The sequence below is a fragment of the Phodopus roborovskii genome, unplaced genomic scaffold (assembly GCF_943737965.1).
Source record: "Phodopus roborovskii unplaced genomic scaffold, PHOROB, whole genome shotgun sequence".
NCBI classification, from domain to species: Eukaryota; Metazoa; Chordata; class Mammalia; order Rodentia; family Cricetidae; genus Phodopus; species Phodopus roborovskii.
The window spans coordinates 14735389-14760985 of NW_026126409.1; the positions used below are offsets into that span (position 1 = coordinate 14735389).

Below are 25597 nucleotides of genomic sequence, written 5' to 3' on the forward strand. Positions count from 1 at the left end.
CATAGCATTTGACTTAAAGTGAGAGTGATGAAAAATGACAGGGAGTGACAGAGTTCTGTGCTAGAATTTGCTGCCAGTCCATTTTAGGGTAACTTTCCTGACTTTGCAGAAGCTGTATACATTCACTCTCAATCTAACCTTTGCTCTACTGGGAAGCAGCTCATGACTGCTACTAGTCTGTTGTGAAACTCATGGTCTTGTGATCCCCAAGACAGCACTAGTACACCTCCCACTTTCAAAACTTGAACTTCCTCTTCTAAAGACTGAACAGCAGTGGAGACATTTGTGAGGATGCAGGATGCTCTGTGCTGAACTCTCTCTAAACAGAAGGTTATATAGATCAGCAGCGGTTTCCAACCTTACTAATGCTGAAACCCTTTAAGGCAGTTTCTCATGGTGTGGTGACCCCAACCATAAAATTATTTTTGCTGCTACTTCAGAACTATAATTTTCTACTGTTATGGATCATAATGTAAATATCTGACAGGCAGATGGTCTTAGGCAACCCCTGTGAAAGGCTTGTTTGACCCCGAAGGGGGTCGAGACCCACAGGTTGAGAACCACTGCACTAAATGGCCCCTTCTGTGATGTCTGTTTTTATTTTCCTTTCCTGTAACTTAATGACCATCTCTGTTACATCTCCCCATCTCATACACTTCAGCTGTCAGCTACAAGTAGCACGGAGGTGACTGAGGTAAAACTTATCACACCAGGGGCCCGGGAGGCATATATTTGCTTTTATGGCTCCCAAAACTAATTATTCTGCAACAAATCTAATTTCATTCTTCCTGGCATTTTAAATATAGTTCTGAAGAAGAGTAAGTTTGGTTTCTAGGTCTGTTCACAAATGTATGCTGAGCCACTGTCTTTACTTCAATGTTTGGTTTTGAGTCAATGTTTGTTTTGTTACATCCTGGCCTCAAACACACAATTCCTCTGCCTTGGTCTCCCAAAGTGTTAGGACTTAAAGCATGCACCAGCACGCCCAGCTGAAAATATGTGTCTTTCAACAAGACAGTCAGATGCTAAAGTGAATGTGTTTATATATCCTGTGGCCCATTAAATTATATTTAATAAATTTCTTCCTGAATTATGGTTAGGCATAAAGTGCAAAAGCCTTTAAAGATATTTATTGAAGACTGCCAGTAAAATGGTCATTTATTTCAAATCTAGAACATATTATGCTATGGACAGTACCATAAACATTTTGGATGAATGATTTCAAAACAAAAACTTGTGTAATAGATCAAATACAAAATTCAATCCCAGAGATTTTTATCTTCAAGATTTTGCCCAAAGAGTAATTTTCAGATTTTTATGTTTTAAAAGAGCTTGATAACACATCTATTTTGGGTTGGTCTCAGAGGTCACTCAGTTATTCAGGATTTACTGGCAGCCCAACTGCAAATGTCTGTCAGCTTCACCCTATGTCCTAGATGTTTCTGTGTGAACTGTATTAGTTGCACTGCTTTGCAGGACAGTGTGTGACCTATGTGTGCAAAGTAATTAGTGTATTAGTCAAGGTACATTAGCAATAAAAGCTGCTCTGCATCCACTTCTGTTCTTGTGGGTATTTATTAATATCTACAAGATATTTACAAATATTCCCCCCGAACTCTGAGCTCTGTACTGTTCACAGTCAAGACAATGGGTTGGCTTACATTTGATTAGCAGAGCAAATAAGCAATCTGATGTGTGTTTGCAGCCTGGTGTATCTAGGAAGATTATCAATCCCATGTTATAGGAAATCTCTGTTTGGAAGAGGATTTGTTCTCCAAGTTCTCTACCTATCACTTTAAAGAGGAAGCTAACAGAAGCTGCGAAAATCCTATCTTCAACACAAATGAGCATGGACATTGGAAGAGGACAAAGCACTGAAATACAGATTTCATGGGAGCAAAGTAGACTCTAACTATGCAGCTCCAGTCAGTTATAACAAAAGCCAAGGAATAAAAGACCACACAAAAAGTGTGTGGAAGTAGGGCCAAGAGAACTCTACATGTGGAACTCATGATACAGGACACAGAATTCTCTCTACTGTAATAAATGCAAGTACAATGCTTACCTTGAAGACCACCCAGATTAGGCTCCCTGTGCCAGGTTAAGCATCTGTTTCTGTCACAGAGCTACAGAACTCTATGGGGAAACTCAGTTCCTACAACCCACAGGGTGCAGAGTCCATTGGTTAATGCTGCACGAAGCAAGATCCAAGGACTGTAAACTACAGTGTGGCTTTCATGAAAGTGACCACATGTAGTTATTTGCTTATATAACAACATTTATTTATACTGCTAACACCTACATGTACTGAAGCATGCTGGGGATTTAATAGACGTTTCCACCAATCATAGAGCTCATAATTCATATCACATGGTTTGTGGGGACTGATGGGAGGTCTTATATCCTTACCTAGCCTTTGCTAGGTGCTGTCCACTGGTACTTGGTATCCAATATATGTGGAGATATTAATTCTATACAGTGGCATTATTTTATTGCATATTGTTTCACCTCTACCTTGACTCTTATTCAATCCATTTAATGAAGTTGGGTGCAGAACTTAACTCAGAGATATGCCTTTAGGAAGACATTGAATTTGTTATGATAAACATGTAAGAAATTATGATATTAATTGCATGAAGAGTACACATATGAGTAGGGTCAGTTATGACTACTGCTCTTTGTAACATAGGGCTAAGATAGGAGTAGACAAAAGAAAACCTTCATCTTGCTGTTTGTTCATTTATAACATATTTATGGAAATTTCTACATGATTTTATTAAAAACCTGCAAAAAGCTATAGTAAAATTTGTCTATAGTGTTTCTTGAAAATCATTGACTGATTCTTTGTCAGGGGAATAATCAAGGTATCTGGTGGTAATTTACTGAATGGAATCATTTTGTCTGCATGATTATGGGAAGAACACAACTTTGAAATAAATAATTGTAAAAAATGCAGTAGTGAGATCTGCTGAGGTGCTTTAGTATTTACAATTCAACTCTGGTGATGGTGGGTTTATACTCAGCATTGATACCCTGTTCACAGAACAAGGGGAACAAAGCAAACCGGCTGCATGGACAGAACACAGAGCATGAGCATATGAACACAAGAGACAACCCCAAGTGTGCCCTACCTGCAAGGTGTACCCAGGCTCGCACTGGAAGGAGAGCACATCATTCACCATGTACCGGTCTCCTATCTTAATGCCATTGCTCGGGAGAACAGGTTCCTGGCATGCAGCCAGACCCACAGCTAGAAGGGTACAAAGACAGATGCTGGGGATCAGGTAATGTCAACAAAGCTTCTATCAAATCAGTAGTGGGACGTTTGCTTCCCACCAGTTCTTGTACAGACAAGCAAAGGTTTCTGCATTTCCTCTTGCTGTTTGACCAAAGGGCTTTAAATCTAAGTTCCAAGTTAGTTTTTACATAGTACTTTGATTCATTTTCATCATGTAAGCAATCCAGGTTTTTCTTAGATTAAAAAAAAAATGTCAGTTCCACACTTAGCATAACCTCCCCTCCCCCAATTTCAATACTCATGCCACTAAGTAACTATTTCCTGCTGCAGGGTAAGCCCAGAGTGGTGCTCTCTTATTATCTCTCGGGCATTCTGAGGAGACTTTACAAGTCTGAAAATCTTGGAATTCCTACTCTCCAGGAAAAGACATACAAGAACACATTAATTCCCCTCTTCCTGTTCTCCACATCCCCAGAAACAAGAATCTCATGGTTAGTTCAATTTTAGATAAACAGGACCAATATTTATAGCTACGAAATGTAGTAATCCTGTCCTTTCCTTAGATTATAATTCTCTCCATTTAGGGTACTCACACATGGCAATAGAAATTCATCATATACTATTGGAATCCAGACCAAAAATATCAGAATAATTAACTCTAAGTCTTATGTTTAACAGCCATATCATTCTTAAATGAAAATATATAAGAGTGATATTTCATAGAATAAAATGTGCATTTTTTTTTCACCAAGCAGATTTGAGTCTTATAAGATGAATACATTCTAAGGATAGACCCTGGAAAACACAGATGATGGTAACTGTGTTAATTTAATCAAGACTCTGGTTTTACTTCCCAGAGCTGTCTCTGTAGGAATGCTGCATTCTTCCAGTATTCTATGGAAGAGAAGGGCTTCTCCAGGTGGGATGGGTGAGTCATCCTGTGATCTTGAACTTTTGCTCCTGAGGAACTCATCCTGTCACATGGGAAGGAGGCATGGGTGATAGAGCCACCAGTTAATTCAGAGTCAGACAGTCTTAGTCCAGCAGGGTGACCTGATCCTTGAGCTCCCCTGCACTGTGAGAATACCCACTGCACAACTACCCCACTTGCAGAGCTATCCACACTATGCCTGCTGTGCAGCATCATCCCTTAGGACTTCATACATAAAAATGCATAAACAGTAACAAGTCAATCATTAATTTGAAGGTCAACAGCAGTGGCAATAGGTGTCCTTCTCCACCCGGTACAGTCATATGGGCACAGGGACTGGCCCCCCAACTCTAGACACAAAGCTCTTGGAAAGAGCAGACACTATCAAAGGAAGTTCTGCATGTGCTCAGCATGGCCACTGAGACAGGCGCTTCCCACTCTAATCCCCAGGGAAGCCTTCTAGCTGATACCACTTAAAACCTAAGAGAAGTCTTTGGCTGATCTAGCCACAGCCTTAGATAGTGTAGCCTCTGCCTGTGGTTTCCATAAGATGCCAGTGTGTTTTCTCTACTCTGTGACCACCCAGAAATCAGTGTCCCTTCCCCATATCCAGAGAGGAGGACAGAGTTGAAGTGCTATTCCTTCCCAGTGGGACTGCCCACCTCAGCCCCTGCTTTTGAGTTTGGGCTGGTGCATGAACTTGTCAAGACTCTTCACACCACAGCATGCAGTCATTCCATGAGAGAAGCAGTAGCTGTGAGCTATGTCACAAATATTTCCCAAGTAGAAACAGATTTTTCCTTAGATAACTGTCTTTAAGAATAAAACACAATTTGAATTAAACTGCAATATGTTGTATTTCTAACACAGATTTTTAAGCACTTTTAAGTTTTTCATAGAAGATGAAAGTGCCAAACATAAAAAGACAATTGCACAGGGTATCATAGCTGCATTTAAAACCCACAGATCAGCGAGACCCTCCTGCCCACCCCCCACATCCCCCTCTCTCTGTGGCTTCATTTTTAAATTTCACTCAAAAATATAATAAAGTATTATAGAAAACTATCTAAATAACTAATTAAAGTTTAGAATGCCAATAGGTATAATTTATGATTATTTGACAACAGTATATGATTTTGGAACAATTCAGGTTTTCAAAAGGCAAGGTCAAGAACAAAGTTTTCAATTACACAGAACGTTCAAAGTAAAGAAGAAAAACTTGCTGGTATTAAACTGGTAAATATTTATCGAGATTAAAATGGTAAGGAGTAATATTAAACCTCAATAGCTCAACTGCCTCCCTTTCTGCATGCTGTATAATGTATTTACTTCTTAATATTTTTATTATATGTTGTTTTATATGCAGTTATTGCACATTAATTGGGTTTCATTATCTCATTCCTTAAATTCTATACTGAAATCCAATTCATCATTTGAAAATGTAATATTGATATCTATCACCATAGGGAATATAGCATGTGTTTTGTAATTAGTATCAAAATACAAATACATTATTATAATCAGGGGACAATGTGGTGAGACTGAGCATGGTCCACAGAGAGACCATGATATTTGAAATGGAGAAAGAAGTGCCACCATGCTTTATCTCTATCCCAGTGCCTCTATGTGGTTGTCTATGTTAGAAACTAAGAGCACAAACTCCTAGTGTGCATAGGGATGGTTTTCACTTCTCCCATTTATCTGGTATTTAAAAAAAAAAAACATATAATTAACCATCAAAATGTGAAATAAAAGTGGTGTGACAAGCACCAGGCAGGGTAGTGTTCAGTAATGAGTCTCAGCCCACGTGAGAATATCAGTCTACACCAGGTGAGGGAGGACATCCTTTCCAATGCTACCTTGTACGCTGAGTTGGGAGAGCAATACTTGCCTGAGTTTACTGGACTGTATCTCACATCAAGCTTTGAGTAGCTCCATCACAAGGATAATGGAAAGCCATAGAGCTGAATGAGTTACTCACTGAGATACACTTATGCCTAGGAAGCTCCAAAAAACACCAAAAGGACAACCTAACAACAGGTTAAATGGGGCACAGTGTTGGAATATGCCTGGAAGCTCAGGACTCAGGAACATGAGGCAGGGTACTGAGTGTTTGAGGCACACTATATTGTATTTGTATATTGTTTAGAAAATGGATAAATAAAATATCGATTTTTCAAAAGTTGACAAATTTAAACGTAACAGATTTATAGGGAAATTCCCCACTAATATTTCTTAGGCAGTAGCATCTAGGAAGAGGAGACTGGAAAATGATTTGCAAGACTTTTGACAGATTTTCTCTCCCTGTCTAGTCATGGTATACTTGGAACTAACATCATACACGATGGTGTGGAACACCTAATGGAGGATTTAATTGTAAGGTGGTCCATGATCTTCTAGGTTCCTTGATCTCCTTGAAGACAACATGAGGATTCTTCTTACAAATCTGAAGAACATGTGGCCATTTGTGTGTGGGGAGGTGGCCAACACTTTATGATGTTTTATAATTTATCAACTATGAATATGTTCTCTGTTCACTCTCATGTTAAAATGTGGACTGTTAAAATGTGCTAACACATAAAGTTTCAATCTGATTTAGAATGTACAAAGGAAGTCTTTTAACATCCATGAATCTGACTGTGGAAGCAAAGACCATGAAATAAAGTCATTAAAAAGATAAGTGTCCTAATTTGACCAAAAGTAGAGTTTAATGGTTTGACCTACTGCTGGTCATAAAATGTGAATGTCATGAGCCTGAGGTGAGCAGATAGCCTATCAGGTCTCTAGAATAAGCTGTTGCTGTTCTTTAAAACCCAGTAGAAAAATCCAGACTTAGTCTACTTGAATCTCAGAAGTGAAAATTATGGACAGCACAAGACAGCCATGGGTTTTTAAATCTAACACTTAGAGTAGGATAGCCACAACTTCTGCAGAAGGATGACTTCAAAGAATTCTTTTCAACTGAACATTGTTCTGGCTGCCATTGGCACAGCTTGAAGTCTTACAATTGACAAGTTAATGTGAACATGTTGCTCTGACTGAAGAGCTCAAAACAATAATAACCCAATAACAACAATGGTGGGAAGTAGATCTAAGCAGGCAGACTCTGGAGTTGGAGGAATTGGCAGGGACTTCAAAGCACAACCTTTTAGTTTTATTCTGTTGCCATGATAAAAATCCTCAAACCAAAAACAACTTAGGAAGAAAGGGAACCATTTGGCTTATTCTGCTAGGTTGCAGTTTGTCATTGTGGAAATCAGGATAAGAGCTAAAGCAGGACATTGTAGCAGAAACTATACAGGCTCACGTTTTTAGCTAACTTTCTCATAGAGTTCATGACCATACAGCTAGTGAATGGCACTCCTCACACTGGGTTGGGCCACATGGACACATCCACAGATAGTCTCATCTAGGCAATTCCTAGACAGAGGTGTTCCTCCCAGATGACCATAGGCTATGTCAAATTGAGAAGTAAAGCTAACTAGGACATAAACACACATACACACATCATTTCAATACATGGCTAGATCATCATTTCACGATGTGGACTCAAAAGGCCATCCTTTAGTTTTGAAAAGAAAAATAAGGCAATGTCAGTCACACTGTATTATAAACACAAATGGTCCCTGTTGACAGCGTTTCAACAAAGGGACTTTCAGCTTCATGAGGTATAACCAATGTGCATTTAGTATGAGTCACACTGTGAACTTTGAATCTTCGTTTTTTACACAGGGCTGGTGATATAGGGTAAGAAAAATGTTGCAAAGCTGCAAAGCTGCAAAGCTTCTGGTTGTTAGTATTTAGGCATCTGTACTGGCCTGCCTTTGAAATTCCAATAGAATATGCTCTCAGCTGCTGCCACTAAGAGCACCACCTGTGCCTGCCTATTCACAGTGTTCTCTTTTAAAGGGGCCCTGCCCACTTCCCATCCCCCCCCCCGTTTCTCTTCTTCTCTCTGTATGTTCCTCTATCTCTCTGCCTCTCTCTCTCTCTCTTTCTGCCTCTCTTTCCTCTCGCTGCTTCTGTCCCTGAAGGCCTATCTCCCCCCTGCTTTTTCCCATTTTATGATCCTTTTCCCCTGATTTAAAAAAAAAAAAAAAAAAAAAAAAAAAAAACCTCCACTTGAACTCTGTTGCATGGTGTCTTTCTCTCTCAAGCCACTTTTTTAAAAGCACAACACTAGATGCTAGTAGGTTAGAACAGTGGGCAACTGGTACTACGTCAGAGGTATCAAATACATTTTAAACTGATAATACGTTTAGTTGACAAATGCTTGTAGGATGTAGCACTTTTGTAAAGAGTAGACCATCTATAACTAGGGAACAGTTCTTCTGTACAATATAAGTAGATAGGAGTTCTGATTTATTAGTTGATTAGTTTTCTCTTGAGGCAGATTCAACCACTGTAGATGAACCTAGTGTGGAACTCTCAAATCTCCTGTTTTAGCCTCCTGAATCAGGTACATATCACCACACCCATTGAATCAATGTCAGTCTTGTCCATCCTAAACAAAAGTTTTGCTTATAATCAGTGATTCAGTGATATCTCTATCCTAGTTAGGGTTTCTATCTCTGTGAAGAGACACCATGACCATGGCAACTCTTGTAAAGAAAAACATTTAACTGATTCTGACTTATAGGTCTAGAGGTTTACATAGAGTAAAGTAGCCTTATAATGACAGAGTAATCCTGCACAGACAGGCCATTTTCCACCTTATTCAACCCTGGGTTTCCAAGGTTTGTTTGCTCTCAGGACAGTGGTTTATGCACCATAGTTAGCAACACAGGGAGGGCAGATTCTGCACTTCACTTGGGAAGTATGGCTGTGGAACCTTGGGTAGTGACTTATCCAGGCAAAGTTTGTCTACATCCAAAGCAAAGTTGCAGTAAGTAATGAGTCGCCAAGCCCCATAGTACAGCCCGACTTTCATGTTAAATTTATAGTTGAATTGCATCACCTTCCTTGGGTTAAGGCTAACAACCTATGGGGACAAATCAGTTCTCCTCTTTCTCCTTCCTTTGATCTCTGCCTCCTCTTCTTTCCCCTCCTCTTCCTCTTGTTCCCTATTGTTATGGATCAAAATTGGACTCTTTATAAAGGGACCAGTGTTGGGTATGAATGTCAGTGATGCTCACAATGGAGTCAGAGCTATTACAGGAAGGAAACACACAGTAAGATCTAAGAGCCCTTCACAGAACATGCACCCAAGGCGTACATCTTCAACAGGAGATACTTTACCAGTGCCGTGACCTTAGATTCCCAGATTGTGAGAAATGAACTAGGTGGTCTAAGCTCCAGCCTTTGATGCTGTATCACAGTAACTAACACTGGTGTAAACAATTAGCACACATCTGTGATGAAGTACACCACATGGGGCAGGGTATTCTACATCTATCATTTAATAGGGGATAAAGAAGTGAAAACTTTGGCCTAAAGAATCTCAGTCATCAGCTAAAAATTACTTTTCCTGCTAGATAACGCACTCCTATGTTTACGATTAAAGAGCTAATGTTATGAAACCAGGTGTTCTTTGGTGAGGAACAATACTTTCAAAAATGAACCAAAATGAACAACTTTGCAGTCACCAAAGGCATACGTCTGAAGATGTCACCACTCTGTAGCAGAAAGTAAAGCATCCTACTTTCCGACTTTCCACAGGGCCACTAGGTGGGTGTGCTGGTTAAATTTGTCACACTTTTGCATGAAAGGGGAAAACTGCTAAAAATACAGCCTCGCCAGCTGTCTTTACCATGGAGCTATATCCATCGCAAATTCTGGAATCGCTCCACTTAAACTTACTAGAGCGACAGCTGGCTCAGAACAGCCACACCATTAGACTCAGCTAGGGTTGTTAAATGTCAAACACTACACTTGAACTTTTCCTCAATTACACAAAAATAAATCTATCCATGTGTGTGCACTTACTGCAGTGTCAGGGATTCTGAACCAACAGGCTCAGGCTTTGTCTGAAACCACAGCCATATTAGGTTTTTGTTGCAGTGTTCTAGAGTGTGTTATATTTATAGGGAAAAAATCATATAAAAAGTAGACATTTGATAGATGGGTTTAATGTAAACCAAATAATACTCTATATTTGAGACTCTTCTCCTTATATTTAAATAAAAGTAAGTAATTCTTGGATATTTAGATTTGACTGGAATCTCTATTACTCTGTAGACTCATTGGTCAGACAGGTACACTAAGTCAAGTAAGATAATTCATTAAAATAGTACCTTTTTAACCAAATCTATCCAGAATTCTAATGCATTTATTTTGTTTTAGTGTCTTATGATGCCTGAAATGCCTGTTGTTTCTATTTATTAGATCTTTGGTTGGTATATTGCATTAGCCACTTTTCTATTGCTGTGATAAAACACTATGACCAGAGCCACGAATAAAAGGCTTTCTTGGAATTCAGGGGGATAAGAATCCATCACAATCACATGGGGAAGTCGAGCATGACAGCAGGTAGACATAGCAGCAGCAAACTCACATTACCAAAGGCAAACAGGAAAAGCATCGAGCAGAGGTAAGAAACAACCATGGGGGTAAGAGGAGAGAAGAGCAGAGTTTATCCTGGAGCTGACAGTATCTGTAAGCAGTAGTCAGGGTCCACCTAGCAAGAACATAACGAACTGTGTCTGGGTCAACAGGTGACTGTCCACAGATGTTTAGGAAGAGGGCTCACTCAGTTTCTTAAAACCTATCCTGCCCCTTGCTCTTTTCAAACCTTCGGAGACATGATATTCCAAAAGACTAGCATGGAACAGTGTGGAGAATCCCAGTCCCTTTGCCCAGAAGGACAACTGTGGAACTGTCTTAGATGGACTGAACTGCATGGTTTGCTTTTAATGCCCAAAGATCACAGGTAGGAACGAACCTTAAACTTGTCATCAGTCCTTTGGGCTGCATGTAACACATGAAAAAGTATCAGAAGCTCTGGTAGGCCTCACATTCTAGAAGCTTCTCTGAAATTCTCTGAGAGAGAAGCCAGAATTTACATTTCTTAAAAGATGCCTAGTTCCTCAATGCAGTGAAGATACAGCATGGGGAAGCATAGTGATTGAATGATAGCCAGGAATGCATTTCTAGTGGAGATTGAGGAACCCTAAAATAAGGCGAAAGTTTATTTTATAGAAAACTTTAAAACAAGAGAGGGATTTAACAGAGATACATTCCTGAGAGATGAGATGGGCAGATGTAAGGTAGTTTAACCACACTGTGAGTAGACACTTATTGACATTCCCTCTGTTGAGGGGATACAGGACTCATCACTGGGGACACAGAGAAGAAGCTCAGGCTCATGAGTATTATTGATTAGCATAAGGCTGTCATTAAAGTCTGTTTATTAGGTATTTTTCTTTTGTGCTATTGGGTACTCCAGAGATCTCATGTTAAATGTTCTTGAATATTAAGTTTCTATATAATGTTCATGCTATGTTTGCCCAACTAAGTATGTTCATATTGGAAATATTTTATTTTATCCATTTGCAAGCTAGAAAAAGAAGATGTTTATAATTTACAAATATTAATAAGGATTATTGTAATCAGAGAGTTAGGCCAAGTTGTAAATTCCTCAATATTCAATTGTCATCCCATACTGCTAAAAGGCTTATTACTGTACTTCAAAAAGACTCAAGGTCTTTTGTGGACTTTTAATGCTTCCCTGGGAACATTCACTTAACTTTTTTGACCTAGAGCAATTTAAACCTTTAAAAATCCCAAGCATAGTTAAAAAAATAAACTCCAAACAATAGCAATTTTAAAATACCTAATCATAACCACCCTTTGACTGAGAGCAATTATGAAATCCCATCCATTTGAGATTAGAAATCTGAAAAAGAAACACCCCTTTTATTTTAACAAGCAAAGGCTGAAGTATGAAACAGAAACTTTTTTGAATCCATTACAAAGCTGAGATGCATGGGTGACCTCAGTTCTGAAGGGCACATCTCACAGAGGAGACAGGAGGCACAGGCAGTGTTTGCTACAGAGAACAGGGGAGTTAGAGCCCCAGGAAATAGGCTAGCTTCATACAAACTGGGCCCAAGTCTTCACTGGCTCAGGAATCTGGATAGGTGATCTGACCTCACCACAGTCTTTCTGTAGTGGGAAGCCCCTCCCTCATGCACCAATGTGGAGAGGAGCAGAAGTGAAGTGCCTTGTGGCTCCTGCAATCTTCACTCTTAGAAACGAAAAGTGCTCAGAGATGCTATATGTCCCCGTGCATGTGTTTCCCAGGTTTTACACACACACACACACACACACACACACACACACACACACACATACACACACACATACACACACACACACACACACAGAGAGAGAGAGAGAGAGAGAGAGATGCTCTGCATCATGCATGTTAAGCCGCACACTCTTGAAACTACATGTGCCACCCCTTCAGATGCAAGTTTGAGAATTCTGCAGTGTCCCTTTAGATTAAGAAGTCCTCTCTCGATGCAGGTATGGAGCAGGCAGTGTGCTTCACGTTGCAGGTTTCTTGGGCCTCCAAACTTTAGACTTGGGTGTGTGTGAAGTGAGCATAGGGACATCTGTGGCATCCCTTCCCAGTGGCTGTTGAGCCTCCTAGTGCCAGGAGCTTAGCAAACAGTATTCTTGGCAAAATGGTTGCTGTGCTTCTGTACACTGGGTCATCACTGTGGTGACAGGTTTTCTGCTTTTTTGTTTGCTTGTTTTGTTTTTTGTTTTTTCACCTCAAAAATACATATCTGCCCAAGGACAGGCAGAGGCTCACGTGGATTACACATGGCATGTACTCTTAAGAGTTGTTTTCTTCTTTTAATTTTATGGCTGCACATTTTACTAAAATCATGAATTTAGAGACATATATATATAGATTTGGAAAAATATGCATTTTATAGTGCAGGACTAAATATATTAAAATATTATGGCTGCTAGCAACTAAGTCAACAGTCATAGAGAGTGACTGGTAAGGCTAATCCTATAAATACTTTGTGATACCCATTTAAGAAAGACTTGTAAAATTAGAACAATGGGTTGAATTCTCTTTAATGCACAAATGACATGAGTTTTCCAAATAGCACCAGTCACAAAGATAACTACCTGGAATATTCTATATAGCATCATGGAATATTCTATATAGCATCATGTTTGGTCAAACAAAAGCAAACACATTACTCGGTTGTGGTCTTGGATTCTCACACAAGGCCTTGGGTTCAGCTTCACTTCAACAGACGATGGGAGGAAATTAGCCTCTCCATTAGAGACTCATACTAAGAATATCGTGGGAAAGAGACAATTATGCTAATAAAGCTACAGTACATGTGCAAAGTAGATAATTATCCCCAATAATCACAGACTAATGTTACCAACATCTCCTTCCCCTCAAAAGATAAGGGAAAGCCTGAAACTTTAAGATGACTTCTCAAGGGCTAAGAACAATAATCTGTTCCAATAGGGTAAAACTATGAATGGATTGGCCAACATTGTCATAACAAAAGGTTGCATCTGCTATTTGTGGAATCTTTGAAGACTATATCAAAGTAGCAGAATTTTCCAGAAGTATTCTACATAAATAACACTCGCAGGATCGTTTTACATTATCACTAGAGCAGTCCTATTCACATAAATTGGAACACACTTGCATGTAAATGCCTGTAATAAGTGGGAAGGCACAGGCTGACTATGAACGGGGCCTGTGGTTGGTGGCTGGTGATGAATATTTATCATCAGCTGGAATGTGGCCTTTTGAAAACACATGCATTACACTCCCGCAAACTCTTTATCTCAATTTTAAAAATCATCATTGACGCTAATCCATGTATTTGCTCACTTGCAACCGCTTATTAGAAGAGATAATGCCAACATCAAGCCATTTCAGAGCCTGAAAATACATCCCAAATAAACGGCACCTTCCCTGGAAATTCACACTTCACGTTTACAAGGTTTACCCAAAGTATCCAACACTACAGTGGGCTTGTGAATGTGACCTTTGTTGTCCCACTTATCAGAACATTAATGCAGACTCACATTCGCTTTTACAGTGATTCACCTCTTTCCTCTTCCAATTAAAATGAACATTGTATAAACATAGGCTCTGAAATGCTTGCTCTCAGTAGTTCTTGTTTTAACACATCTGAGAGTCCACAAGGAAAGCCCTATAACACCATCTGGCAAGATGACAATACTCTGTATTTTGGGATGTGACTGTGAGTATCTGTTGTCACACAAAAGGTTAGTGTCAGTCATATTACAAAAAAACGGGGTGTGTCTCCTAATGCAAACAAGCCTGTTAACACTGTCACTTCATCTGATTATTCCAGATACCCAGTTCTGCCTTTGTCTGTAGTTTGTAGAGAGTACCCTTCATGTAGCCTATGTTTAGTAAAACTCAATTTCAAATAAGTGTAGGATGGGCTTCAGAACAATAATAATTCATTGTTTAATATGCAGAGCTTTTGTTCCTTTTGCAATGATGCCCCCAAGCCAGACAGAAGCAGCAGTCAATCTTACTTTTGTATTCCAGGTGAAAGCCAGCAGCAGCAACACTGATGTCTGACTGGAAATGCAGGCAGAGCTGGTTGGAAGTGCTGTTCAGCAGTGCGGGCACCGTGGTACCTGTATGGGGAAGAGCACAGCTTTAACATGAAACAGGCAGGCATTCCATACACCTGACAAACAAGACCACACCCAGGCTTCCCAGTGCCTGGAGCTTTTCTGATCACCTATTTGTAACCTGAGTGTTGGAGCTGAACACTGCTTGTCCTGTCCTTCAAGCAGCAATTCTCACCCTAAGGGTTGCAACCACTGGGAAATATTAGGAACTAAGATACTTTACTTCTCAGTAGCAAAATTAGAGTTATGAAGTAGTAACCAAAAAAATTTATGTTTGGGAGTTGCTAAGACCTTCAGAAATATGTGTTTTCTGATGGTCGCCACCCACAGGTTGGGGGACTGGTGCCTTACAGGGTCCTTCAACTTGTTGCCCTTCCTCCAGATGGCAACCAGTTCCCTTACCTTCAGTCTGGCCTAGCTTAGTAAAGAGTCATCCATCCATCTCCAAGCACTTGCCTCTCTCTATGTATTGATTTTGCATACCCCCAGGCTAGATAAATCCAGTAAGTCAACTTCTGAGAATGTGTCTACTGAATTTTATAGCACTAGGAAGGAGTCTAGTTAGTACTGGGTTTGCTTCAGGGTAGGGAAGTCTTAAGCTGTAGAATGCTTGCTTCTTGGCCCTACATGAGCTCTTCTGTAATCTTCTTAGTACTGTGGCACCCAGTAATTCTAAATAGCTAATATACCTCTTACAGGCAACAACCTCAACTTCTCAGACCTGACTTCAGTCTTTACTGCTGCACGAAGCCATCATTATTGTTCTGAGTTCTTCCACTGCGGATGTATTTTTCTGTAAAGCCATGTCAGGAAGCTCCCCACCCTTCCTACTGATCTGCCCTCATCCCTTTCCACACTGAGTCCCACCCCCATCATCTCTAATTTTAGAAGCCAAGGGATTACAAGACAAAGTCTAAGTGGAGATTTACATGAGGTAGGAACAATTGCTGGCCCTAGATCTGGCTACCTCCTGTGGTAAGGCTGGAAAAGACATGACTTAATGAGATAGTTGGTATCTGGGAAATACCCTTGGACAAGTGGACTTGAGCTTCTGATGATGCTAATTTGAGGGTAAAGGAAGACCTTCTTACCAATCTTGGGCTGCCAACTGGGATCTTTCATTAGGTTTCCAGAAGTTCACCAATAATTTGAACACACGTTTTCTCTAATAATGTTGGTTCATTGGCCAACTGGGACTAAAATTATTTAAAATGTTCTAGGAGAACAGTGAGAAAAATAAGCAAGAAAAGAGAAACCTCTTATCAATTTGTGTGTGTATGTGTATGTTAGACCTTAGGAAGTTAAGTCATCTCTTTGAGATCTGGGGTCTGTGTCTCAATCATTTCTCTATAGATGCCAAGGACAGTTGAATTCAGGAGGTAAGTAAGAGGTTTTTTTTTTTTTTTTTTTTTTTTTTTTTTTTTTTTGATAAATCAATAGTACAAAATCCACTACAAGACCACTAAAGATTTTTGTGGAAAAGTCTCTTCCAGAATGTTTGCAGAACTAGCCCTTTGCTGTTTGACTCCAAGTTTATAGATTACAGAAAAAAGATAGATGAATAGACAGACAGATGGCAGATCTAAACAGACAGATAGATATTTTTTAAACAGTGAATAGCTTTGGGGGATTTTCTGTAGGTATATCCTCTTTGGGTAACACATTTTCCTGACCCAACCTCAGCAAAGGAAAGTGTTGGCCATAGGTATCAGAGAAGGACAGGGATAGCAGAGAATCATGGAGGTGGAAAATATTAACTGCTTTGCTTATTGTTGATTGCCAGACTGTTTGTAAAATCCACACAAAGAAAACGTTGGCTAAAATCATGCAGTGAGTTGTTAATCTGTGGAATTCCCATTATGTTTGTTGTCTTTTATCTTGCATACTTGTCATCTGGCTGGTACATGGAGAGGAATGATCTTTTCTATGGATCTAACAGCTTCATTTTCTGAGTTTTCATTCCATGGTCTGATTTTGTCTGACATTCAGGGGAAATCTAACAGGATGGGTTTATAGTTAATTGCTCTGCTAAAATAACTACTGATCTTATAATGGAACATTCTTCCTTGCTTTCTACCTGCTCCTGTTGTATTTCTATTACTGCAGTAAAATATCCTGACAAAAGGCAATGGAGGTCAGGGAGGGTTTACTGGGCTTATATTTGTACAGATTATGAGCCATCATTTTGGAGAAGATAGCATAGGAATTCAGTGTATTATGTCCACAGTCAAGAAAGCAAAAACAAAGAAACAAAACAAAAAACATGGACCCTTGCTTGCTCCTGCTCTATCTACTCTTACAGAGGCCAGGGACTGGCCTGTGAAACCGTGCTGCCCACCTCAAATTCCTAGTCAAGACAGTGTCCAATGGTCATGTCCATAGGCCAACCTGATCTAGACAGTTCATTAATGTTTTCTAGGTCATGTTAGACTGGCAGTTAAAACTAACAAGCACAGCACCACAGATGTCCTAAAAACAACAAAGAATCCACATTTCTCATTTGCTACAGGAATCACACTAGGCTGCTAGTGTTAATACTGACACATATTTTTACTCCCCATATTCCCACACAGAAATTCACTTTGCACAGCCTGGGTGTCCTTTATCCATCCTACCTAAGTTATCTGAGAGTTCTTAGCTCCCAGCTTAGTAACTTGTACATAAGTATTGTTTGATTTTTGTATTGCACAGCAGACTCAGAAATCCACTTCTAGTCTGGGCTCTGGGACTAGTTCACTCCATCACCTCATGGCACCTACAGAAACTGAATGAATTCTGCTTCTACAACATGAAGATTATGATGTTTTACTCAGAGGAACTAATGGGTTGTGGATATCACATTAGTTTGTGAGTTCACATTCTTTTTCAGATGAAAACCTATGCCTCTTAGCATGCCAGTCATGAAATCTAACAACTGCCTGTCCTATGCTTCAGTGGGGTTATATACGGTGGACCCCATATCACACAGCCACCTCTAAACAGAGGGTCTTCCCTGCACCTGCCATTTACTGGATTCGATTTCAGGTCTTCTCAGGGTAATCTAATATCAGGAGCTTATTCTCTCTATGCAAAATACAACAGAAAGATTAAAAAAACATTGCCATTGGCAGACTATTTCTGATCACATTGTTTTACTGTGACCCAGATAGAATGACACATAACAAAGGAAGCTGCAAAACTTTATTATTGTCCCTGCAGAGTCTACTCTTGGTATACTGATATTTGCTTTCCTTTAATACCAACTGGCAGATACAAGTCTGCATGAATTTTGCTCTATTTTACTCATTTATAATTTATAACCTGCCTGCTTCCAAAAGTGATTTTTCAATGGCTTACTAAAAAAGATCTACATACATATTCCTACCCAAGCAGAAATGAAAAACCAAAGCACTGAATTTATTAAAGATGTCAATCATTTTGTTTTGAAATATGTGCTTCATATGACATCTCATTTATTTTTATTCAACAATTAAAATACCTTAGAATTTGCTTTATAGATACTTTAAAGTAACACAGGAACAAAACCCTTAACTATTGATTGTGCTGTTAAAAAAATCCAAACTTTTGTCTGTTACAATATTTTTCTTCATATAACTTACATTTTTTATTGAGAAATTTATACATGTCTACAATGATACAGGATCATATCCAGTTTTAAACTGATTCTCCTAAAAGAACTGAGGCAATTTCTAACTGAATAGAATTTATCTGTTGTAGTGTAAAAAAAAAAAAGCTCTAATGTATCAACTCTCATTCTAGACCTACATCATAGTTATTTCTCTGTCTGTATGTCACTGTGGGTGTCACAACAGTCTTATTACTCTGAACACACTGCATGCCTAGCAACTAAACCACAGAGCTTCTCAAAATCTGTGAACAGGGCTTTCCTGATTATTATTTTTAGTTAGTCATGCAAGTGGATGCTTGATGTTTAGAAGGTGGCCCTGAAAAACCCAGGTTGGTGGACAAACATTGGCCCATGCATCCCTTGCAGGATGTGTAGCTAGCAGTGATGAGGGCTGGCTATCTTAAGGCTGGTGGGCAATTGGTTGCTACAAAGTAGCGAAGACACTGAGTGGAGCTCATTACAGCTTATACATATTTTAGAAAACTGCAACTCAACACTTGTGGCAAGCATTCTCAGAATGTCCTAAAACACAGCCTCTCCTAAAAGCCAACTCTACACACTGTTCTGTACAAAGTGGCCCGCGTAGCATCATACACCTTAATGAAATTATCTGTAATGTAATATAAAGGTGTTGTATTGAAATGAACATAGAAGATTCTTGTTAATCTTTCTTAATTGCTTAGAAAAACTATTACATTGATCAAGCTTGTTGTGTGCCATGAGGGTTATTTTAATCAGATTTTTGTCTTCCAGAATACTCTTTTAATTTGATAGTGTTTGAGACTTGTTTACTTAGTTTAATTTAGTGTGTGTTCATGTCTGTGTCTATGCCAGGTGCCTTCATTTATTACCCCCTCCCCTGACACTGTATTTTTAAAGCAGGGTCTCTCCCTGAAACTGGAACTCACTGATTCAGCCCGACTGGCTATCAATGAACTTCAGATACCCTGTTACCTTCTTCCAGACTCTGGGACTATAGAAAGGCATTGCCACAGTGACTTCTTACATGAGTTCTAGACTAGAAACTGGATTCAGGCCCCATGCTTACTGGGCAAACATTTTCCTAGGCGAGCCACCACTCCAAACCCATATTTACTTTAGTTTGATATTCACTGTTAAAAAATGTTTGCAAATTTTCATTTCCCACTAATTAATTTGAAAGCAACAAGCTGCATCTGGCTACAATGGCCCAGTTATGAGAGATATTTCCTGATGCAAGCCCAGAGACCTGGTTTGTTAAGATTCCTATTAACATTTGAGAAAAGAATATAAGCTGAGCCTTGGCTATGGCCTCAGGGATGCTACAAGTTTAGATAACTATATCATCATCCTGTCTCAAAACAGCTGCTTCAGCCAACATGGATCAGCACCGTGAAAGGCCCATCCTTCCTCTATTTCTTACTTACTCAATAAAAAGTCAACAGAAAAAGAATGGTTCAGTTGGACCCTCATGTGATATTTATTATGTCACACTAGATGATTCTATGTCTGAAATTTAGGACTTAGTCATGATGAGCTTGTGTGATACACAGGAGTGGGCTGAACTACAGAGCCCCCATGGTATCAGCTTTGGGGGCCATAGTGACAAGGAGGAGGAATAAGGTGATCCTGGCAGTGATTTTCTGAGAGGACAAGGCCCAGGGAAGGAGACTCAACATGTGTGAAACTGGAAGGCAAGGACTGGTTGCACTGCACAGGACCACTGCTCCGGCCCTTGTCTTTGGGAGCTGGGATTTGTAGGTTTGGGCTGATGATCTGTCAGCATTCTTTCACAGTGAAATTTGGCGGACCATGGGTCCTTGTGAGGCACAGTACACAGAGTCATTTCCAGGTTTCTTCTTAGCCCCCTTTCATGTGTCTGTCAGTAGTGTCCCTATCCATGGCCAGCCTCACAATCTCTGTTAATTGCTGGGTTGCCCAGCTCCTTCAGATGGCCTGCTGTACAGGACCCAGTTGACACCTCCCTCTCACCTGTCTCCATGTTACCCACTTGGACCTTTCCCACTGGCATAATGGGGAAAGAAGAGCTGTGGGACACTGTCCACAGACTGCTTTCTGCACCCCAACAACTATGGTTCTGACTCAAAAGCAGAGACAAAATGAAGCACAGCCACCACTCTACCTGAGAAGCTGCCCAGCCTTGGGGCTGTTGTGTCTCCTCCATCATGAATTTCCAGGGAGTCCCAGTTCTGCTCTGTGGCGAAGCTGATCACTTGAATCTACCAAGTCACAAAGCTGGGTTACTGGGTTTTGTTTTAATCAAACTCATCTAACCTCATGAGCTCTTCATGACTAAGACAAACACATATAAAAACAACTTGGCTCAGTGGAATGTGCAATAGATGATGGGGACATGGAGACGGGAGGGGGTCATTTTGAAAGAGGGTATCAAGGGTAATAGGACAGGATGGTGGGGGATGGATGTGATCAAATATATTGTAAACATGTATGAAACTGTCATATAAATGATACAAACATTCTTTAAAAAGATGATATATCATACATACATATGAACTAATCTATGACAGGACATGACAAAATCTCTATAAATAACACTTCCCATAGATATTGGTCTGGAGAGATGGCTCAATGGTTATGAGCATTTACTGCTCTACCAGAGGAGTTTTGTTCCCAGCACCCATGACAGGTGGCATACAACATTTTGCACCTCAAGCTCCTGGGGTTCCTATGCCCTCTTCTGGCTGATTCAGGCAGTGCATGCACATGCACCATTATCAATTAAAAATAATAAAAATAAAGACTTAAAAATTACACAAATACACATTTTTATTGCAAATATGGGAAACAGAAATATTTTATAGCAACTCTCAGAAAATAGAAAGAGTTTCCCCACACATGACAGGAGGGTGCAAGGGAGGACAGTGGGGAGGAGGGGGACCAGGGAGAGGGTAGGGGGAGGACAGGAGGAGGTCAGTGGAGCAAGGGACTGAATGAGGGAAAATATGTATGAAAAAGCCAGAATGAAATTCATTATGCTGAATCCCAACTCAAGATAACTCAAAGCAAAATGGATAAATTATTTAAATAAATAATACAAGAGAGAAAGAAGAGTAACTGAAGAAAGGGAGGAAAGAAAGGGAGGGAAGGAGGGAGGGATGAGGGAAGAAGGAAGCAAAGACAAGCTGGGGGACCACAGTTGACCTGCCTCAGTGGTCCTGGACTGAAGCCCTACCTGGATCCCTGAGCCCTCCGTTACTATGATCTTCCAGACACAGTTCAAGTTGTTGCCATAGGGCTCAGGGTAGCCTGGGGACAGAATTGTCCCCCTCCTCTGAGTAAAATTGCCACTGCATGGAACTGAAAGACAGAATCACATTAAGTGAAAGCCAAGTAAAGTTATGGGAACTTAATGTCTCGTTTCTTTGGCTGTGATCAGAGAGGAAAAGTTTTCCTGCTATCTTAAGTGTCTCTCTCTCTCTCTCTCTCTTTTTTTTTTTAGCCAAGGTAAAATGAAGTGTCTTCCCTTTCAAATGGGCAACATCAGTGATTGATACCCACTATGTAACTGAGTTTTAAGTCGTAAGTCCATAAGCGAATCTTCTTTTTTTTGGGGGGGGGTGTTTTCTGTCTACAACAAAGGTGTCTCTGAAATGAGTTTTGTTTGGAAGAATTTTTCTGCTTTAATGTCAGGGTATGTGTAGAGTGTTCCTTCACATCTACAGACACACAACTCCAGGTCATACTATTGAGTTTCAGGGCAATCCAGGGAGAAGAGATGCTCAAAATGTACAGAGAAATTCAAAGGAAACTCCCCCTTGCACTGAAAGTTCCTTTGAAAAATGTTGCAGATAACAACTAACACGGCCTCTGTTTTTCCCACTGCTTCTCAGACAAATGCATTAAAAGGGCAGCATACACATAACACCATAACCCTCTATCCTAATGTTTTCCTCACAGATTCATAAGTTTAGAGTTGATGGCTGATTTATTGAGCACCAAGAAAGAAAATGTATTTTGCATATATAAATCTCATCTTTTAGCAAACATTGATTTTAAGGTTGATGCTATTGAGCTATGGACATAATCAATGATCTCCATAAAGATAAACAGGTAAGATCACTTCATGAAGACTGACAGCAGGATGCTAACCCTGACATGAGGTTCTGATCCAGCCCCAGGTAATCATTTCATCTCATGGGCCCCACTTACCTACACAGCTTGGGATGGTGTCATTCCATTGGGCCAATGCATTTGGCACAGACTGGCAGCGGATGGCCGTGGAACCTTGCAGCAGGTAACCCGGGTTACACTCAAATCGAACTATGGAACCAGCAGAGAACTCAGAACCAATCCTCCTCCCATATCTGGGCTCTGGGACAGAGCTACATTGTGTGTCACTGGTGCGTGGAACAGCTGGGGAAGACAGACAGCCACTACGTCAGAGTAGAGTACATCAGGAGTGAACACAGAGGTGATGGAGTAGATGCAGGGTAGACATCAATGTCCATAGACCTCTTTGTAAGGCATGACCCCAGGGGCACGTCTGTGTACATATTTCCTCCCATGATGTCCCTGGGGACCACCACAGAGGACTCATTCAGATGGGAAGAAGGGATATAAAGAAAATTAATACCTATGATGGCTCATTAGCATTCAAGCAGTTAATTAATTAAAATCTAGATGACTATATTGGCAGTTAGAAGGCAATGACTACAACTTTTGCACTTCCTCAGTTACATTTGAATCTGGTGAGATAGCACTCTATAAATGACTTGCTTAAATGTGGCCCTTGTGATCATGTAATTAAAAATAGGACCTATGACTCAACTATATATATATGCTGAATTTGAGGTCTAATAGCAATATTATAGCCAAGACATATTAAAAAAAAAAAAAAACTAAGTGCCCATTCTAGTTTGTTCTCTAGTGCTGTGATAAAACACTCTGACATAAAGCAACTTGGGGATAAGAGGTTGTATTTGGCTTATATTTCTCATCACAGCCCATAACTGAGGAAAGTGAAGGCAGAACTCAAGTGGGAACTTGAAGCAGAAACACAGCTTGCTGGCTTGATCCCCTCTTCACTCAGACTCATGCTAAGATAGCTTTCTCATACAGTCCAAGACCACTAGCCTACAGATGGTGTCCAGAGTAAGCTGGGCCTTACTGTATTAATTAATGGTCAAGATAATTCCCTCACAGACATGCCCACAAGCCTATCTGAGGTAGGTACTTCCTCAACTGAGACTCTCCTATTAGATCACTGTGGGCTAAGACAGTGTACATCAGATGGCTGAAAATGTGTGGTCTATGAATTCACACAAGACATTTTATTAAACCTTAAAATTGAAGGAGGTCTTGCTATTCACAGTGGCATGCATGCATCTGAATGTCACTGTGTTGAGAGAGATGAGCTTGTCTTGGCATGAAACAGATTGTGCTATTCCACTTACATGGAGGGTCTAAGACAGTTGATCTCCCTGGAACAAAGAGTAGGATGCTGTCTGCCAGGGATGGTTGAGGAGAAGCGGAAAGTTGTTGGGCTGTTAATTGTGTGGATGAAGGAAGTTCTGTAGCTCTGCTATAACATGCTAGAACTATAGATAGCAATATTCATACAGTTAACTTGTCAAGAAAGTATATTTCATGTCATTATAGTGGAAAAATGTAACATTCTACAATTATGATATAGGCCCCACGAATTAGGTTTCTTCCAGAGTATTCTACTTGGAGTACAAATGGCCATCTACAGGAGGAGTTTTAGGGCCCAAGGAAAGACTCACCTCCCAGAAGAGGTGCTGAAAGACATGACACAGCTATGACAAGTCACAGATGAAGAATTTCTTTCTATCCAAGTGGAGGGAAAGTATGAACAAGTTTGTTTCTGTTCCTCTATGCATTATGGTGTTTTCTTTTAGTGGGGGTTAGTACCAGGATAGGGCCATGATTTATGGCCAGTAGCTCAGATAATACTAAGGAAATCAGTAAGTTAACATGATCACTGTAAGCAAGGAGACCTTGTGAAATAGGGAAGGTCCACCCTGAAGCTAAGGATTCAACCAGTCCCATAGACTATAAAAAAAAAAAAAATCCCATTAGTTTTGTGTGTGTGTGTGTGCGTGTGTGTGCGTGTGTGTGTACGTGTGTGTGTGATAGTAATCAGGGTTGTGGGACTTGATAAAAAAAAAAAAAGAAGTAAAAATCCAGAACCTCACTTTGTTTCTCAGCATCAACCCTGAGGGACAAGGTCAGCTCTCCCTGACAGAGTTGGTGGAAATGTCATTCATGTAAAGTCAGCCACTCGTTACAGAGACAGGGTTAGTTATCAAAGTTCTCATCAAATGCTATCACTGTGTGCTTTGGAAATGAAAAAGATAGATGGAGAGGGTAGACTAGGCAGCAAAGGAATGACCTGAAGTAGAACATTCCAGTGGGAATGGACAGCTACCATGAGGGATAGCAGGCTTAGAGTTAGTGGCTTAATGCTGAGGGGCAGGGTACCTCTTTTCCTATTGGCTAGGAGCTACATCACAAACAGTTGTGTGTGTGTGTGTGTGTGTGTGTGTGTGTGTGTGTGTGCTGTGACTGACAGTATCGACAGTACCATGGGAGCCACAGAAAGATCAAGGACCACATCTAATGAAAAGGGGGCTCTTCCACTCTGATCCTTCCATCTCCTACAGGAAAGTGAAGACACACAGGCCCTAAGAGCAGCACTCCTAAAGCAGTCACAGTGACCCAGTTCTACACAGCCAAGTCTCATCACCTGCTTTCCTTGCTCTCCCTCTGCTGAGATTCCCCTGGGCTCCCATGGTGTGAGGATTTCCTTGCCATCTGAAGTAAATGCTTAGGTCTACGAGATGTTGAGTGTCTTCTAGTCCTTGGGTGGTGTGTTATGAGCACTTTTCCCACCAGACATCTCCCATCAGTGGTGGATGTGGATAAGGACTCTAGAGATGCCAGTTTCAAGGCAATTACATAAACGAGTAGTACTGTGTGCATATGTGATTATGAAGAACTTTCGTGGAGTTGCAAGTTTGGAAAACAAGGAGAAGACAGAAAAAGTGTGAGACAGAGACATTACTCAATGGACCATGGTACCATCTAGAGGGCAGGATTCTGCTGTGAAACCTCCTCCCCGTTAGGACTGCCTGTCCCTGCTCAGCCAGGCCTTTCAGGCTGAATGTGGGAGTTCTTTTCTCTCATCTCTATTCTTTGTCTCTTAGATGATAATTGTACC

At 40.3% G+C, this 25597-nt stretch overlaps 1 protein-coding gene across 1 annotated transcript in view; it reads right to left on the reverse strand.

Annotated features, from left to right (window-relative positions):
• The window catches only part of Csmd1 (CUB and Sushi multiple domains 1), a 1460794-nt gene that overhangs the window by 115478 nt on the left and 1319719 nt on the right, over nt 1-25597 (reverse strand). Inside the window, exons 34-38 of the mRNA XM_051182080.1 lie at nt 22567-22770; nt 21590-21714; nt 20519-20615; nt 14667-14771; nt 3132-3250 (exon numbers count right to left, since the gene is read on the reverse strand). Coding sequence (XP_051038037.1) covers nt 3132-3250; nt 14667-14771; nt 20519-20615; nt 21590-21714; nt 22567-22770 — 650 coding nt within the window. The remainder of the gene's footprint in view (nt 1-3131; nt 3251-14666; nt 14772-20518; nt 20616-21589; nt 21715-22566; nt 22771-25597) is intronic.